General features: G+C 45.8%; 1 protein-coding gene across 1 annotated transcript; it reads right to left on the bottom strand.

Moving 5' to 3' along the window:
• Positions 1-508: 508 nt before the first annotated feature.
• On the bottom strand, positions 509-16,124 carry LOC104272847 (ankyrin repeat and SOCS box protein 2-like; the record flags this gene model as incomplete). The annotated part of the gene is made up of 6 exons (XM_009867947.1): positions 16,015-16,124; positions 8,920-9,193; positions 7,235-7,339; positions 2,922-3,088; positions 2,112-2,267; positions 509-754 (listed from the first exon to the last, which is right to left on the bottom strand). Coding segments are annotated over exons 2-6 (919 nt in total), but the record flags the coding sequence as incomplete, so codon positions are not given.
• Positions 16,125-19,183: the final 3,059 nt, after the last annotated feature.

The raw sequence follows: 19,183 nt of genomic DNA, 5'->3' as shown, positions 1-19,183 counted from the left end.
TATATATATATATGTATGTATGGGAAGAGTGAGCCTGCTTCTCCTTGGTGTAAATCCAATAGTACTCAATTTTCAGCACAATTCATTACTGGAAGAGACCTAATCTTGCCCATCACTACATGTGTTCATGAGCAGATGGGGTTGGCTAATGTTCAACTTCTCCCATCTATTACCACCTACAGTTTTCTTTTATGACTGATTGGATTTTAGGCTACATGTGTGCAGCAATATGGGTTTTCAAAGCTGCCAGGCAATGCAATTAGAGAGCACCATACTACTTCCCAAAGTAGGTGACCATGAATGAATGCTGAAGATGTGCATATGCCTCAACCACACTCGCTGGAAGATCCTACACAATTCAACCACCTGGAGCAACAGGGTTTCAGCACCTCTGCAGGCTAGACCTTGTCCCCAGAGACAGAAAAACTCAGCTAGGGAGAATTAATGGGAACTTTCAAATATTAAGAACCAAATGAGTAAAAACATGCAACAGAACAACCGTACTCACCACATTTTGCAAGGTGTCTCAAAGCTTCCAACTGCCCACTCTCAGCTGCCACAAATAATGAAGTGATCCCATAGGCATTTGCAGACTCAATCTTGGCACCTCCTTTCAGAAGGATATCAATAATCTCCAGGTCATTTCGGGAGACAGCCTCATGAAGAGCAGTCCATCCTCGATTGCAACGATGGTTGGTATCAGCATTGTACTGTACTAGCAGCCTTGCGGCCTCCGCATTTTTGCGCTCACAAGCTGTTTTGGAAAAAGGGATGTGATTAGGACAGGCTTTTGAAAAGATTCTGGGTGTTGTGGTATCCATTTCATGTAGCATAAGGCAATATAATAGAACTAGGCCACAGTAAGACCAGAGATCCATCTAGGTCAAAATGAGGTCTAAGGTTGTTGCCAAATGTCACTGTCTGGGGCTTGTAAAGGATGTGGCAGTGAAGCCAATCATCAGCTGGGACCTGGAAGAGGTGTCCTGTGCAGGACTTGGCACAAGTCCTGCACATTTGTACAGGTTGGACACCACAGTGACACAAGGAGGTGACAAGGTGCAGGAGGTAATTTATGAGGAATGAACATGTTACAGAAGTCCCATGACCTGAACACTTCCTTTCCAAATTCTGTGCAGACTGACTCTGTATCTTGCTGTTCTGGACTGAAGATAAAGATGGACAAGAAAATAAAAAAATCTCCAACCACCACAACCCAGAATAGGATCCTTAGAAAACAATGTCATGAGTCAGCAGCTCTTTCTCAATCTGCAACAGTTTATGGTTCAGGACCACCCTGAGTGAAAGATATTTTCTTGATAATTAATAGTATTTCGTAGATTTTTATTCTACCAATTTATCCCATTGCTTTTTGAATCTCAAAAGTTTTTAAATTAAAACACTTTAAACTTAGCAGCTTTAATGCCAAGCATCCAAAGTTAGAGGCAAGATTACTGTTTTAACCAGTAGTATGTGCTTTTTAATGTTTTAGAGTGCTAAAAATAGTCAGAGCAGGAGCACTTAGTCAAAGGGGGATGGAGATGAAGGTGTGAGAGATCATCTCTTTCTCTGAATCGTTGTGATATCATGGATGTAATGCTGTTCTGCTAAAAGAAGTGTTCTCTCTGACCAGCAGTGAAGTAATATGTTCATGTTACACACTTCATTACCTCACTGGATTGTTTATAACTTTATGCATCTCCCATGGCACAGAGCCTACACTGGCCCACACAGTATATGAATCATTGGCATGTCTACAATTACTGTAGTCGACATCCAACAGCTACTTAGGTCCTACTGCCCAGAAACGCATACATGTTCCTGCACTATCCAGTTTTTCCATAAGACTGGGACATTGTGCTTAAGGCTCCTCTAAGCATTACACCTCCACCCTCCGCACCACATGGCAACCTGCACGGCAGCCACTCATCCTGTCTCTGAGGTAGGTGAGAAGAGCAGCCATGGCATAACAGGTCAGATGGAAGAGAAAGAGGACTGCTGGAGGGAGGTAGAAAAATGGGAGATAATCACTGACTTACAGCCCTGCATCACAAAGCTGATCCTTCAGCTTTGCCTTGGTGGACCTCAGCATCCCTGGAAAAGCAGTCACTCACCTTTGTAGAGCGGCGTTTCTCTGGCCTTGTTGGAGATGTCAGGCTCGGCCCCAGCCTGCAGCAAGGTGAGCAGGCAGTCTAGGTTGCCCCGGCTGGTGGCCAGGTAGAGAGCCGTCTCCTCATTGAGGGTGCGCTGGTCAATTGTGCCAGGGTACGCTGCGAAGAAATGGCAAGCCCAAAGTCATTGTGGCATGTAGTGCACAAGTATCTGCAGCAGCATCGCCTTTCAAACTCATCTTGGAGCTTAGGTGAGATTTTGTCATTCATTTATTCTCTTTTCCATGAGCAAATTAAGTTAAGGATACACTCTAAAGTTACTATAACTCAGATTACATATCTAAATTAGTCACTATCATGTTCAGCTATGCCACTAGTGATGCAGAAAACTCCTGAGTATCTGCTCTGCAGTAGCAGTTTGAAAACAAACCATGGTATTTAACCACCTTCAAGCACCAACAAAGAACCCCTGGGCTGGATCTCCAGCTACAGGGAAGTGGGGTAATTGCTGTCAGCTGTGGCAGCTAGGCAGCTCACAACAGCCGAGAGCTCATCTACAAGGCTTTATTGTGAGAAATCCAGGGCTTGGCAAGATCTATCCAGATACCACTTTCTCACGAAGATCCTAACTTTTAGAGACTTCAGTCTGGAAACCTATTCTCAAAGATAAGGTTAAATTCCTATACACTCAGAGAGGCTGGACAAAAGCTTCATATGCAGTACCAGATCAGGATTGTACTGCTACTAATTCTGCTTTTTAGTTTGTTTATATACTTCACCCTTTTGTAACTGATTAGTTATAACTTCACTGACCTTTTTGCAACAGGCTCAGGCAACCCACTTGGCCGTAGTATGCAGCTTCATGGAGGGGTATCCAGCCATCCTTATTAGGTTCAGAAAGGTCTTTTCCTGATTTCATCATGTTGAATACTGCTTTTTCATCTCCATCCTTGATTGCTGCCACTACAGGGTCAAGTTCTCTTTAAAACAAGATTAAAACTTGATTACTGCTTCCTTAATTACTGAGAAGTTTTTTGCAGTAACACCTCTGGAACCAAAACTGGGATCTGGTGCCAAACTGTGAAGTAGTTCATGTTCTGGTAATCTGAACCCAACAAACTTCTGTCAGGCTCCAGAGGGACAAGTAGCTTCTAGGCATAAGGAGTAAAAGGAATGAAAAAATATTAGGGAGGGAATATTTGAAAGCCTCTTTGGAGTAGAAAGTCATTGAAATGTGTAGAATCACTGAAAAGTGTTCAAAGTAGTATTTCAGTGTTTACCAGAGGAAAAAACCAAACAAACAACAAACCGTCATCTTTTTTTGGTGCTACCTAATTCTGAAAGTTTCAAGAAGCAGCTCGCTATTCACAGTGTGCTCCACACCACCCAGAAGTGAGACACAATGAGCAGCCTACAAGCAAGCTTTGCTCTGACAAGCCTCGCCTTTGCCAAGCACACATTCTGCACGGTTTGGGCAGCAACCCATGTCTCCAAGCTCTCTAAGAGCAATCGCAGAGCACCGCTGACCTGGGCACACCAATCCTTCTGCAACGAGAGCTGCTGTGGGACTTCCCGCACAGTGAGAGTCACACAGCACTGCCTGATGGTCACCGTCCTGCCTGATGGTCACCGTCCCAGCCATCAGCAGTGCCTGCAGAGGCACCTGCCTCCCTGCCAGAGATGGGGAGCTGGTACCCTGCAGCCAATGCAGGCAGGATCCTTGCCTTTGGCAGAGAGCAGCTCTGCATGGTGGTGTGTTGTGCCTTCCAGCGCTAGTGTCTGCTCGTGCTCCTGCCGAGCTATGCTGGGAGAAGGCAGCTGCTGGTTTCTTATTCTGAGGCACGAAAGGGCTAAGCTCCAGGGCAGCAAACACTGGAAAGGAAGAGGCATTTTTCCAGTTCTAATGGGGACTTGCAAAAAATGAACATGGGCTATATTTTCAGACACAGAGAACAAGAGGATGTTGAAAACATAAGAGAGTTTGGGGTCTGAACTAACTCTGAGGGTAAACTCTTGCAGCCTTGAAGGTGGAAAGATTGAAGGGGGAAGTGCATGTCTCAGAGAGACTGTTAGCATCACCAGAGTAAGAACACAGTGTGTGATGAAAGTCATGCAGGGCAGTAATGATGGGAAAACCCAGAAACTCTGGTTATGGCAGGAAGTCTAAAGTGCCACGGCAGAGTGAGATCATAGGCATGGGCAGTTCAGGACAGGAGTCCTTAAAAAGCACAACCTCTGCATTTAGTGCAAGTTGCAGAAGTAGCGCTGGAATTCATTGCCTTGCAGAGGCTGGACAGACCAAGAGCCTGAAACTCATGGAGGCATCATTAATTTCAGCTTGCCCAGAGGTACCCAGTCTTTGCCATAAACACTGATACTAGCTCCAAAAGAAAAGTCACCAAGCTGCTTCTCTGAGGATAAGCTCAGGGCTTGGAGCAGAACAGGTGAATACAACACATGTGCCAAGGAATGAGAGAAGATACCATTTCCCAAGTGAAAAAGGACTGAGTGCCACTTGCTCCTTCTCTATAGCTGGAAGCAGTGATCTCAGGACAGTAGAGTCACCAAAATAGCAACACTGGAATGGGGGGAGATATGGAACAGAAATTCAGGCATTTTGCCTGAGGAGATAACAGCTAGGGCAGGCAGCTGCCTTCCTGGCTACAGCCCACCCAGGAGGGATCGACTGACCTTCTGATAACTGCTGGGCTGAGAAGCCAGGGACATTGCTGTATCTCCCTACTATTTGAAGTACCTTGGGGACTAGACCTAAAACTGCTAGGTTTTTATATAGGTGTTTGAAATTGAGCATTTTGTTGAAAGCAGTTAAGAGTGACTTATTGGTGCATTTGGCTGGGAGAAGAGGCAGAGGTGGGGGATCTTCATCTTTTAAAAGTCTCTGGCACAGGGCTGCTGGAACCATCTGTTGTTTTGTGCAAAGGCTCATGTTACACGTGTGGGGCTACTCACTGTGACCTCGGGATTTGGGCACACGATGGAGTTACCAACGTCCAGTGAGTTACTGCAGGCCAGGTGGGCCACGGCAGGAGTCTGTGCGCGAGGCTGGCACACAGCAGATGCAGAGTGAATCATATTAGCTGAGACTTCAGTGAGAGCAGAGGGTACTTAGGATCTGTGGTAGGGTTAAAAATGTGTGAAGAATTGGTTACTATTCTGCTTAAGCCCTCAGATGTTGAGTGAAGCAAATGTCTCCCAGGGCTGTTGACCTTAAATGATTCCTGAGTAAAACGAGGGGGTTTGCTGGACCAGGCTCTGGATGCTTTAGCCAAGCAAATTCCAGATCAGTACAGAAAGTTTAATGAATCTCTATGTGAAATCCTTGTTTTCCGCCTGGCTCAGAGTTGGCTGTTATAAAAACTGCATTCTGCTGCTTAGATTTCGTCAGATATAGAAAAAACAAGTTTTACAACTACGGAGGAAGCCTGAGGATCTGATGAAATCTTAACCTTAGAGGTGACTCAGAAGAATTATTGTGTTTCAAAGGCCAATAGCCAGGGTAATAAATACTCATTGCAGATGAGGTGTATGGTGCGGTCAATTCAGAATGCTGCACAAGAGTTTCAGAAGAGTACAGAAAGGTTCAGGAAGCTCCTTCTTTTCCTGGCAGCCTGGTGAGATGCAGGCAGCATGAAAGAACACCTCCCCAAGTGAAGCCAGCTATCGTTCCTGCCTGGCTTTGAAACCAGGGCTATAAAACAGTCATGCTATCATGTCCTCCTGTGGTGTCTCAGCCACATTTTTGCTCTCACCTGGGAGCAGAGGAGGGCTAGCTTACTGGCCTCACCCCAGCCTTCTTGTGAACTGAACTCTGTTGAGCTATTTGGTGAAGAAGAAAAGCCTGCAGTCCAGGCATTCAACCAGAGCAGCAGAGGCATGCAAGGTGTGCAGAGCACTTAATGAGAGGATACAATCTCACTGTTGTCAAGGGGAGCATGCAGGTGACAGGAGTGAGAAAAGCCTTCATGTTTCAGCAAAAAAAAGGTTTTCACAATGTCAGGGAGGGCAATGTCAATGGAGAGCCAGGGATAGAGCCTGGAACAGCCAGAGTGTGGGGTGACATGAGGGAGATTGTAGAGCTGGGTCAGGTGTGAAAGGAAGAAGAGTGGTGGAGGGGTAGTCACAGCAACCATGCATCCAGGGAGGGACTGGTAAGAAGGATAAAATAAATTGGTTGTGAACTGGGTAGATAAAAAGGTAGGGGAGAGTCTTCTGCAGGACACAGAGAAGTATTGCCTGCAATACTTTCTTCATCTGACAGCTAAAGGCAGGTGCATGCATCTACTCTGCCCTGCAGAGAGTTGTAGTAAACCTCTCATGGTCCAGATGTTTCCACTACATACAGGCACTGAGGCAGAGCTCAGGTCATATCCCTACCTGTCTGGTTTCCTCATCCATGACTGTGGTCACCTAATCTTATTTACTGTCTCTGCCAACAGCAAAATGTAGCCAGGAGGACCAAAGTCAGTCAAGCTGGTTTCCTCCTGGGGCAGGTGAGACATAGTATGACTCCCTAGCAGCCCTCCTCAGTGTGGCAGGACAGTGCAGGTATTGCTGGGAACATCTTAGGGGCATTTCTAAAATAGTTACTCTGAAGGAGTGGATTTTCTTACCCTGTTTACATACTGTGACAAAATGTTATTTTTTCACACTCTTCCCCAGCATTGAACCATGAACTTAATATCAATGTCGTTACTATCAGCACCTGCCTGCCACATCTGCTGTGTGGATATGGGTGGCAATCTATATAAACAAATCACAGCACAGGCATCCCTTCCCTGCTGTCCTTGTCACCTCAGAACTACCAAATGACCCAGAGCCCTCAGGGCACATGCACCGGAGGGATGGAGATGGATGAAGAAGGAGAAGAGAACAAAGGGTTTTGAGTTGGGTCTCCCACAAGGGCCTGGGCATGGTCTGGGGCAGCTGTGAGGTTGGAAGAAAGAGCAGGAAGGCAACAAGGGTGCAGTGCAGGTACCAGCAAGACCTCCTCCAGATAAACACCACCATATCCCCCCACCAGACACCATCGCCACCCAGCTGGCTCAGGGAGAGAGTGGGTAGCAAGGCTTGTTTTGACCGCGGGAGAGGGAAAGGGAGGCACTTACATGGGCTGGGATGTGCTGAACAGGCTGCCGTCGTACCTTCGTCTGACCCCCCAGGCTGCCCCCGAGCTGGACGGCTGAGCACGGCCCCTCGGCTGGGCCGCCAATCTGGAGTGGCGATGACATGAATGAAATAAAGAGAAATACTCCGAATAGGAGAAACAGGTCATGTTGATGCAGAAACAGAGACACACATCCACAGAGACGGATTGAGAAAGCCGGCTGGTCAGGGCTTTGAATAAAAGCAGATGGCCACAGCTTGCTCTGCTCTGGATTCAGCTGCTCGCTCAGCTCGAGATTATTTTTGGCCCTCTGAGGAAGCATCAGGGGATTCAAATGACCATATAAGACAACAGTGAGTTTAACCCTACCACCACCACACAGGAAGTGGGCAGGAGGTGAGGTGAGGTGACATTTGCCACCTCTGAAGTGTCACATAATCAGATCAGAGGCGGAGGAGGACCCAGGGCCCCTGGGGGCCGGCTTCGTTTCCAGCACGGCTCTACCAGGTGGCAGAAGAGTTCAGCAATGCTACAGATCTGGACCTACAAGCTGCAAAGTGTTTCCCTTCAGTGGGATGTCAAAAGGTGCTGGGCTAAGGCAGAGGCGGGACAGGTTAAGGCACAGAACTGCAGATGCTGCCTTTTGCCAAAATAGCAGGTGTCCAAGGACCCCCAAGGAGGACAAGGACCAAATGGCCAGAGAAACCCTGATTCTGCCCCACATTGGGTCGCCATGGCAGAGATGACAGCCCAAGTGCACAGTAATGACACCGAGAAGCCATGACCTTTGGTGGGAGCAGGACAGCCTGTTGCACAGCATCCCAATTCCACAGCTATGAAACACACATACTGCTTGTCAAATTGTCCCCAGTTTCCCAGCCTTGGAAACCACAAAATCACAGGTGGTAATGAGTGGGGCGTAACAGGATTGTGGAGATTATGAGAAAGGAGGAGGAATAAAACTTCAGTTACTTCCAGTCTATTTTAAAAAAATTAGTTTAAGAGAATAATTTTCCTTGGCTTTGGGGTGGATTTGTAACTTCTTCTCTCCCCCTTGAGAAGTCTACTTTTTAAAAACTGAAAGGAGAACAATGTCTAGGATTGAAACAGTCAGCAAGTCTCTGTAACCCACAGCTCAGCATCGCAGGGGAGCAGGGTGCCTCCATCCTTTGGTGTCTGGAGCTGCTGTTTGCTAAGAGTGATGTGCTTGAGGTCAGGCTTTGATCTGAAGTAACTACATCCTTTAAAGTATCTAAAAGATAGCTGGCTCACACTGGTTTATACACCTATTTTTGGCCTCTCTCCTATGTTTTCCCATTACAAGTGCTGTGCTACCTCTCTGGTGAAACCTAAACTCAGCTTAGAGATCCCTAGAGGGGAAGGAAACCCTGGCTTCAGGAGGCTTTCTGTCACTCAGAAAAGCTTGTAGCAGTGCCCCTTTTCTTACTTTTTATTGTTGCTTAAACCAGACAACATCAAGCAAAGTCTCATTTTGCTGTGAGGCTGTAAATTGTTGACCTCATCAGACTTAGAGCAGACTCTGGCTTTCAAGCTAATGACAGACTCGCAGAGCAGCCGCTTGGTGAAGCTAATTAGAAAGCACGTGTTTTGGCAGGGGAAGCTGTTTTTCTCTTCCCAGGCAGGTTGTTTGTTGGGCTGGCACAGCTCAGGCTGGCTCTCACTCACCTTTGCCAAGGGTAGATGCGGTAGGGTGGGTTGTGGCTGCTGGCACGGCTGGGGGCAGCCGCCTCACTGGGACCTGCCACCATCGACTTTTGGTGGCTCTGGGCAGCTGCCTGGCCCGCGGGGTCCTCCTCCAAGCTCTGCTGGATGGCCATCTTTATAAGCTCGTCTTCACTCAAGCTGCTGTACAGACTGTATTCCTCACAGCCTATCGTTTGTCTTTGAGTATTTGCTGCTGTTGTAGCCATTTTTAAATTTTGTTGTTGTTGTTGCTTTCCTGTAAAAGGAAAATGTGATCATCAAAATCTGGAAAATGAAAGAAAAGAACTTGGCTATCTTGTGCTGTTGTTCAGCTCTGCCTTTTGATTAGACCCACTAGAAAGCTCTTCAGAAATACTTCACTAGGGAGAGGACATTATCAGCTAAAATCTGCATGTGAACTGAAAGAACTACTTACTATCACACAAAAGTAACTGTTTAGCTGGTGTTCAAAAAAGGGAAGGGAGCTGCTGAAAGTAAGGAAGATTTTGATATACTTCTGGTTACCATAGCTCAGGAGAAAATAGGTAAAGGAAATCCCCTTCAGATTAAAGAGATACAGCTTTGAAATTAATTTCTTTAGAACACTGGTGGATATCTCTTTTGTTGTTTTTGTTTGTTTGTTTGTTTTGCTTTGTTTTATTTCTTACTCTAAGTGCAGAAAAGTAAGGGAAGAGGGTTTTCTGTTTGCTGGTTTTCTGCAAGGGCAACTTTTCCCCTCCAAAGTGTCTAGAGACCATATGGAGTAATTTTTTCAGCCTGGGGATCTCTTGAAAAAAAGTGCAAAGCTATTCTTTGAGATGACTTTCTTTGTTTCACTCAGCTAGGAGAGCTCAGTTCCACTTCTGATTTTTTTACTTTTCACAGAACAAAGTTCAAGGTCATGAGCTTTAAGACTTGTGGTCAGGCTGTCTTCTAAAAACTGGTGGCTGAGAGCTGGAAATGAGAGAAGGGGAAAACATCAGGGCACACTCAGCAATCACAGAATGACTGAACCATCACCGCAGAGCCGACTCAAAAAAGGCAAAGACAATCCAAAAGTACTGTGGTACTTCCAGCAGTGATAAAAAAGTACTAATGCCATGAATAGTACACTGCTCTAGCAGGATCTCATTCAGAGCACTCTGACCACTGGTGTTCAGCAGCCAAGGGCTTATTTCATGGGAGGAGATGGAAAAGCTTGCCTCTTTAAAGAAAATGAGAGCCAAGGGGGAATAGGTTTGCTTTTATAAGCACTGAGAAGTATGTAAAATAAAGAAGAACACTGGGATGAGGAGCAGCCAGTATATATTTCCCAGGAGGACATGGACAGGGCAAGGGAGGACAGGACAGGGAGCCAGCAGAAGGGGACTGTGGAGGCATGTGCCCCAGGTGCAGAGAGGTGAGGGGATGTCAGTCCCTGTCCCAGAGACACCACAGCATGGCTGGTCTCCAGCTCCACACAGCCCTGCCCTGCCTAGCCGTGAGTCCTGCTGAGCCAGGCCACCCGTCAGAGCCACGTGCATGAGGATGGCAGAGCCACCCAGTCTCCAGCTGCTCAGGATCTGCCTTCTGCCACACCAGCACGGCTGACAGAGTGAAGCCTTCAGGTCTGCTTCGCTGTGCAGCTGCTCTCTCCAGCAGATTAGGCTCTGCCCCTGCTCACCCAGTGCCTGGGACAGACTGGATTTCTGGGGACTGGCCACCCACGTGTTTATGACAGTGGGATCCAGCATGCTGTGAACTTCACACCAGGAAATGGCCCTGCCTTAGTGGTCCTTGCTGTTGTGCGCACAGCCAAGAGACAGTCTTGACCTGGAAGAAATGGTAGCTCCCTAAATGGCAACAGAGCCATTTCTATGCATGTTGAGACAATATGTTTGCTTCTTTAATCATAATTACAAAAAATAAAAGATTCATGCAGTTGGAAGAAATTGTAAGAGCTTGGATTAAGCCCCAAATAACTTAAAATCTTGGATTTGAGATTTTCACTTCAGAAATGGTGCTATCTTCCACATCAATACCCACCTCAGGCTCCAAGCACATCCCAGAAGAAGTGGGAAGAGTTCAGCAAAAAGGGAAGCCCAGCAGATTTCAGCTTGACATTATGACTTTCAAGAGCAAAGGATGCATTTTACAGCCATGAAAACTGCCAAAATAAAACCTTCTGTTGTTGTAAATAATGCAACCCAATTTTTATGTGTTTTTTTTTTTTAATTTTTCAGCCAGATATCTCAGTTACCTTCTCCAGTGAGAGCTGGTGTGCCTCAGCTCTGCTATGACCCTTGCTGTCCCGAGGAACCAAGCCCAGGCATCAAAACCCTGATGGCTCCCACACGGAGCCACTGCCCACCCCATGCCCCAGCTGCTCCTGTACCTCTCCTTGGCTAGGCTCCAGCCAGTGGCTGGCCAAGAACCATGATACAGCATTTTTTCCCAACAGCTTCTGCTGCTGCTTGGATTGTTCAACTCCTGGCGTGCTGGGCAGCACTTTCATCGTCTGTCAGCCTAGGTACTCACTTAGTAACTGGTGCGCTGCAGATGTGTCAAATCCACGGGCTGGAGTCAGAGGGCTTGTCTGCAGCACCGAGCACCGCAATGCCTAAATGTAGGGGCCTGGCCCCGATGGTGACTCAGAGGCTTAAACTAGCAGCCAGTGGAGAGGGCAGGACCTGATCGTAAGCTCCTGATAGAGGTGAGGCACAATGACTCTTTGGAGGATGCAAGAGTGGAGATGAAACTGCTCCTCTCTGAGGGGAAACTGCACCACTGGAGCCTGGGACACAGATCCTTCCTCTTTATCCTCCCCAGTTCCACCACTGGCATCCTGACGGCACAAGAGGCAGAGCAGACAGTGGATCCAGCCTAATCGTGCTTCTGATCTGGGTGTCAGAGTCCCTTCGTGGACAATGGGATAGTGTGCTCCCTCAGCAGTTTTGCCGACATCAGCAAACTGGGTGGAGTGGTCGACACGCTGGAGGGAAGGGAGGCCATCCAGAGGGACCTGGGCAGGCTTGAGAGGTGGGATCGTGCCAACCTCATGAAGTTCAACAAGGCCAAGTGTAAGGTCCTGCACTTGAGTCGAGGCAATCCCAAGAACAAATATAGGTTGGGTGGAGAACAGATTGGGAGCAGCCCTGAGGAGAAGGACTTGGGCGTGTCAGTTGATGAGAGGCTCAACATGAGCTGGCAGTGTGAACCTGGAGCCCAAAAAGCGAACCTTGTCCTGGGCTGCATCAAAAAGAGTCAGCAGGTCAAGGGAGGTGATTTTCCCCCTCTCCTCTGCTCTGGTGAGGCCCCACCTGGAATGCTGCATCGAGTTCTGAGCCCACAGTACAAAAAGGACATAGATCTGCTGGAGCAGGTCCAGAGGGCTGGAGAACCTCTGCTATGAAGATAGACTGAGGGAGCTGGGAAAGCTGGGAAAGGGCTTCTTACAAGGGCCTGTAGTGATAGGACAAGAGGCAATGGCCTGAAACTGCAAAAGGGTAGATTTATATTAGATATTAGGAAGAAATTCTTCACCATGAGAGTGGTGAAGCACTGGAACAGGTTGCCCAAGGAGGCTGTGGATGCCCCATCCCTGGGAGTGTTCCAGGCCAGGTTGGATGGGGCTTTGAGCAACCTGGTCTGTGGGAGGTGTTCCTGCCCACAGCAGGGGGTTGGAACTAGATGATCTTCAAGGTCCATTCCAACCTTAACCATTCTATGATTCTATGATTCAGGGCTTTGAGGAAAGTCCAGGAGACTACTGCCAATGCAACTCCACACTCTGGCACAGAGGAGCTAACAGATATAGGTGCCTCACTAAACCCCCAATGGATCTAGGTATAAAGATCATTTTTCCCCTCCATCCTTCTTTTGTTTCACACCTCATTAGAGCATGGGGAGGGAAAAGGAAGATTTTGAGTTTGAGGATCGCTTTCTATTTCACCCTCTTTTTCTTTGCATGGGTTAACTGGGTCTCAGCCACTAGCAGAGAAAAAGGAGAACCCCCCTTGCCTGTTGGTGATCTTCACTAATCTAAATATTTTGACTGGAGTCCCAGGGAGTGCAGAGACAGCAGTGTTGGCTGCAGCTCCCACCACTGACTCATCATGCATGAAGAAACTTTGCAGGGCCCAAAACAGAGAAAGCTTTCAGCTCTGCTCACCTAACTGACACAACCCTGATGAAGGTGTAAGGGTCATACTCTGGGGCTGCAGCAGCTTTTGAGCCCATCCTAACAAGCAGGGACACCATTGGCTGTCCTGAAGCCTTTATAGAGACTATTCTAGTTGGGCCTGAAGCCGTTCTTGCATCCCGCTGCCTGCTTCCCCTTGCTCAGACCAGCCTGTGTGGTCCGACAGTTTGGCAGGAGGCACAACGCACGCCTTCTCCCTACAGCTCCCAGTGCGACGGCACCGAGTGAAACAGAGCAGAGCCACCACCCTCTCCTCCCACCTGGAGATGCTTTTATTTGAAGCTGCTGAGCCACAGGGCTCAGGTTATTTCTGTAGCAAGCCACAGTGAGCCAGCTGAGCTGCAGCAACAGGCTGAGTGCCTGGCCTCGGCTGGAGGCTGACGCAACACAGCCTGCGTCAGCTGAACCTTTTTCACTGGGGCTGAGCACGGTGGCAACACCTGGCACAGCTGCAACCAACCCGACCCACCCTGGCTCAGCTGACGCAGCAGGGCTGTTACCGCCTGGTGAAGTACTAACCACAGCCTTACCAAACCCTACTACAGTAATGGGCTGTAAGCTAAATATTTTCCACCTTCTGTAACAAAGGTGTGAAAAAAAAAAAAGAAAATCAATCGTTGTTTCTAGGAATGATTGAACCCAGCTTGGGTAAGTAAGATCTGGCCAAAGTGCAGTTTGAATCTATTTACTCACTCTAAGCCTGCTTGCTGTAGGTTTAAAGTGTTGGAATAAGATTTATATGTTAAATGCTGGGTTTACTGTTCACCATAACTTCAGATTTTTGGGGAAGGGTTTGATATTTGTCTGTCCTCTGTATTCTTCTGGCAGCCCAAGAGCCTGTCCTTACACGCAGATAACACATAGCAGTGCATCTACTGTAAGAGCAGAACGTGTGGGCTTAGTGCCCTTGCTATTCCTTAGAAATCACTTTACCTTCAGATCTGAAAGCCTTTACTAGTGATCTTTCTTGGCAGAAACATGTCTTAGGATACTGCTGCCTGCCTGTCATTTAATAGCTCGGTCTGACAGAATCTTCTGGATCTAAGTTTATCGTCACTTCCACATAGGGCCTGATCCTGATTCTTAGTTTTGCTATGTCAGTTTTAGCAAGAGTTTGTTTAGTTAGCTGTAGAAATCAGGCCTGTGGCATTCAGAGGTAATTTAGCTGCATCCAGTGACTGGAAGATAAGATTAGAAATTAGAAATTAGAAATGCTTGTGCCAGGGCCAGGCTGTGAGGCTTTGCCTTGCATTAATGAGCAGCTGTACCTGGCAGATCCCTGAAACCAAAGGTACTACTCACCGGGGTGACTCCTAGTAATCACTCAAATTATGGCAAGAGCCACAGACAAACACAATTAGGTTGCCATTGTATTTGGACTGCAAGCTCTGTCAACATGTAGTGTTTGGGAGAACCGGCCTCTGATCCCTGATGCAACGTAAATAAACAACAAGGATTACAACTGGCTTTGAACATGCAGAACCGCTCGATTCAGTACATTAGCATCTGAAACAACTGGTCCCCATTGATAGCACTTCCTTAAAGAAAAGCTTAGCAAGGCTGCCTGTCCTCCTTCAATAGATGCCAGGCAGCAGAATTAGCAGAATTATTTATTGCTGTCAGCAGAGGGTGGCAGGTGAGTGACAAGGTCATTAAGGGAGCGGAGAGGGGACTTTGCCTGCCTTTGCAGTGAGTTTACCCCAGTCAGCTTGTAACTCAATACAAGACCTCAGTATTTATGGCTCAGGGTGTGATAAACCACATTTCTAAAAAAACCCTAAGTCTTTGGAGGTTGCAAAAGAGAGAGGAGCAGCTTGCTCATTTTGCTTTTTGCAAGGAAGGACTAAGCCCCAGCTTCTGCAGGTAGGTGTTTGCCTTTCCTTGTGTTTGCTTTTACTTCTAAAAGCAGCCGGAGCATGCTCAGGGGAAGGTAAACACGAGGGGAAGTCTTCACAGCAAACCAGCTCTCCACCTCAGCTCTTACTGTGGCACCTTTCAGGACAGGTCATCTGCTGGCAATGGAAACTAGACCAATTTACAGCACTTACATACTCACATTTTTGCTGTATTCTAATTCAGTTCTCAGATAAATCTTTCCAGCTCCCCAAGGATATTATATTAGATAACTACTACCAGGAAGCAAATGGTTTCGTAAGAAACCCAGAAAGATTTCAGTGCCCATCAGATCTGCCAGAGCTGCGACAGCAGAAGAACGATACCTCATGCTGTCCTGCTGTGGCAACAGGCAAACATACTTCGTAATGACAGCTTATGCACACTGCTCAAGTTCTAGCCCAGTGCTGAAGGACCAAAGCCAGGCTCCCCAAAGGAATCCTCCACGCAAACAAACCCCCTTGTCCATTCCCAGCTGTCAAAACAGGTCACCTATCCGTCTGGCATATGTTATGATGCCATCAAATCCTGATTCTGTGAAAATTCTTTTCTGGAAATGCACAGACCCACAAGCTTTTATTTCTCAGAAAGCTTTCATTCACACAGCGATCAGTGCAATATTAGCTTCACGTTATACTAACTGGAAATTTATAAACAAAAGAAATAATTTGCTGATGTAATATTTTCCTTCACACTACATTATACCGTAGCATGTTGTAACTGCAACAATTATTTCTGAACAAGCTGTTCTAGGGACAAAGATAAAAGCATCACCTGCAAGTGTAAGAAAAATAAGGAAATGACTGAGCTACAGTTCTACTTAACACCAGCGAGTGTTTTATGTTTTTTTTGAGAAGAAAACAGAACAAAACAAAAGCAAACCACAAACACTTCCAAGACAGTGTTAGGTTACAAACTGCTATAGGAGTAAGTATTTGCATAGACATTACAAAATGACAGATTGAAAATGATAAACAAATTCAAAGCATGCATATTTGCATTACCTTTTTGGTTTGAAATAAAAGGATAATAATACTGTTGAAATGGGTTATCTCCTTGATTAAGTCTTAATTCAGAAAATCCTTGCTGGTATTCATCTCCCTGCTTTGCCTGGAAGTTTCGATCAACTGCAGGACAGCTTTGAAACACTCTCTCTTTGAAGCCTGGAGTTTATTTCTGGATCACCCCATGATCAGCGAATACAAGCCAAAATATAAGTTGTTCCGAATCTCAGATTTCCTGTTCAAAGATGAACGGCAGAAACTTTTACCCATCCTAAAGCTCTTCTTTGTTACATTATCTGAAAAACTTCACTTCATCAAGCATCCTGTAGCTAAACGACACAAAGTTGACCTTTCTATTACATCATTATTTATTGTCTCTGACAAGTAGACCATATATGGACATGTTTCTGGAACCTAAAGAAGAAGAAAAAAAAGTTGCTGTATAATTTTGAAGTAAAATATGTTGTCCTGGAGAGTTTTATTTACTTAGGGAGAAGGGAACTCTATTTACGTTTCTTATAGCTGCTGCTTGTTAAACAAAGCAGCCAAACATTACATGGGTATTTATTGATGTTTTATAGGGGTTCGTGTATTTTTAAGACTGCAAGTTTGAGGCTTCAGGATTCCAAAAGATGACAAAAGCAGCTGTGAACCTGTTCCAACTAGTATTTGTAAGACCTCATTAGTGGGAAAGAACTGCTCTCTGAATGACAGACCCTTTCACAGCCTCCTTGAGGCCATAAATGTTGAGTGGTAGCCGTCTTCCCCACATCTGGCAGAGGGCAAGCTGGCCAAGGAAGAGATTGCACTGATCCAGAGATGAGCTAGAAGAAATCAGTCAGGCACACACGGGAGAACTAACACTTGAATTAGGTGGAACATGGGGATAATACTCAATTTGGAAGGTTTCTATGTATTTGTCCAGCTAATACCATGAATGAAGGGAAATTATAATACAGCATCAAAATGATGCTTATGCTTTTTCTTTCAGCTCCTGCTTCGCCACTGCTGTGGACAAACATTGCACATAAAGAGAATAAAGGTAGATTACAACAGGTCTGGTTTCCTTTCTGAGTACCTTGTCGAGCCTCAGGCTAGATGTACTCACCCTGTCAGTGCCTAAACATCCCTGTCTAAGGCTTAGCAAGAGTAATCTTGAAGGGAACCAATTTAGCAAGACTATATCATCCACTAATATGTGATTCCTTCCAACTCACCTGCCTCATTTGTAGAGTCTTTCAGGACCAGCATCATTCCCTTTTTGCTCCTTGATTCAGCTTGCTCCAGCATGACATGTCCCCCTTCCCTGCTGCCTGCAAAACCATCTGCCCCTCATAACTAGTGCTAGGGCTGTTGTTTTATCATTTACCTAAGTACATTCAGCAGTTACTGTGGCAGGCAAAGGAGCCTTGGATGTCATCACCAAGACGGTGTAAAACTCTTACACCCTTGACAAGATAGCCAACTCTCCCTGATTTTTAAACAACATCCAGCACTTTTTTCTTCCACGATATTACTCTAAGATTGTAACTGGCCTCAGCTTAAAACCAAGAGTGACTATCTCCCATATTTAATCTTTCTGTTTGCCTTTTGGCAGTCTCTCATTGGATCCACACCATTGGCACTCTCACTGGCTGCTTGATGTCACACTTAACTCAAGGAAAAAACACCAATAATGTGATGCAGATTCATGCTTGGCAAAAGCACGGGTGCCTGTGTCTTCTGCGAAGGACTGTTTGATTAGGAAAAAAATACAGAGGCTCAAGGTCCCATCAGCTATGAACATTGCAGGTGGCTCCCCATGCCATTCACAGCAAGCACACTGCCATTCTCTTCCCTCCCACATTCCTGGGTTTCCTTGCAAAGCCCTTTGATGTATTTGGAGCTCCTGTGAATGCTGCTGTACCATTTTCCAATCAAAGCACAGGACTATGCTTCAGAAGATCTATATTCAGATACCACTAACTCTCCCTTTTGTCCTGAATAAATCATTTCACTCTCGTTCTATACATTAGTGAAGTAGAAATAGTCAAATGCGTTAGCTTTAGAGAAGAGTCCAAAATTTCTTGCAGATGGGAAGCCAACAAGACTACTTATACGGATAAATATTGCCAAATAAGACCATATTTAATTAGTATCTGTGAAATACTTTGGTATTCTCAGAGGAAGACCTCATAGAAGTTTGAAATATTAATTGCAGAAACATTGCTATACAGGAATGAAATCATACATTTGGGGGGTTATTTTTTTTCCAGTAAAACAATGTTGTGGCTTTATTGCAACACATCCAGAGCATAATAATAACAATCATTATGATTTATTAGCATTGCATCATATTTGCTAATATTTCCCCTGAGGCATGCGCAGTTATAGATCTGCATTTTCAGATTAACCCCAGGACATTCCAAGATATTACAAAGAATCACCTGCAAAAATAAATACATAAATTTACACTATTTTCTGGGACAGGTTTCAAACTCAGACACTGCGTATTATATCTGTTTGCTTTCTCTTTAAATAGACAATGATGGAAATAGCCAACTCATGGAGGAGTCAGCTAGGGTCTCACAAACAGGGCACAGTACAGGAGAGTTGAATCTGAGAGAAGACAAGGAAGAATAAACACATGAAAATAACAAATGGTGAAATGAACTGCTAGATCTGCTTTATTCTTTATGTTTTCTCAAAATAGCCAACAGAAGCCATGTTGGCAAAGCACATTTAATATTTCGTCCATTTTTGTTCAGAGTCTCTACTTCCATTTGTTGAATTAAGTAGCCCTTCAGCTCTACTAAGCCCCTCAGCTCTATTGAGCTGCACAGTTGAATCATGAAAATGAGGCTGGCAAAAAAACAAAGTTCATTTCTGCCTCCTGGGAGACCGATGAACTTGTTACAGACTTGTTCAGCATGCAGACCTACCATAAGATGTGCCACGATGAAAAAGTGGGTGAGAATGGACAGTATCACAAACTGTATTATTGTCTGTAGCCTATATCTACCAATAATGACAAACTCTACTGCATCCAAACATTTGGCTCATGGGTGGCTGTTCTGAAAAGCAGAGAATACTGGTTAGATGTGACAGTAACAGTCCCTGGACAGAAAATCCTTGTAATACTTTACCACAGAACAGCATACTCTTTTGTGCACCAGTTACCTGGAACTGG

The sequence above is a fragment of the Apaloderma vittatum genome, unplaced genomic scaffold (assembly GCF_000703405.1).
Source record: "Apaloderma vittatum isolate BGI_N311 unplaced genomic scaffold, ASM70340v1 scaffold17124, whole genome shotgun sequence".
Classification (NCBI taxonomy): Eukaryota; Metazoa; Chordata; class Aves; order Trogoniformes; family Trogonidae; genus Apaloderma; species Apaloderma vittatum.
This window is presented reverse-complemented; position numbering and strand designations above follow the sequence as displayed.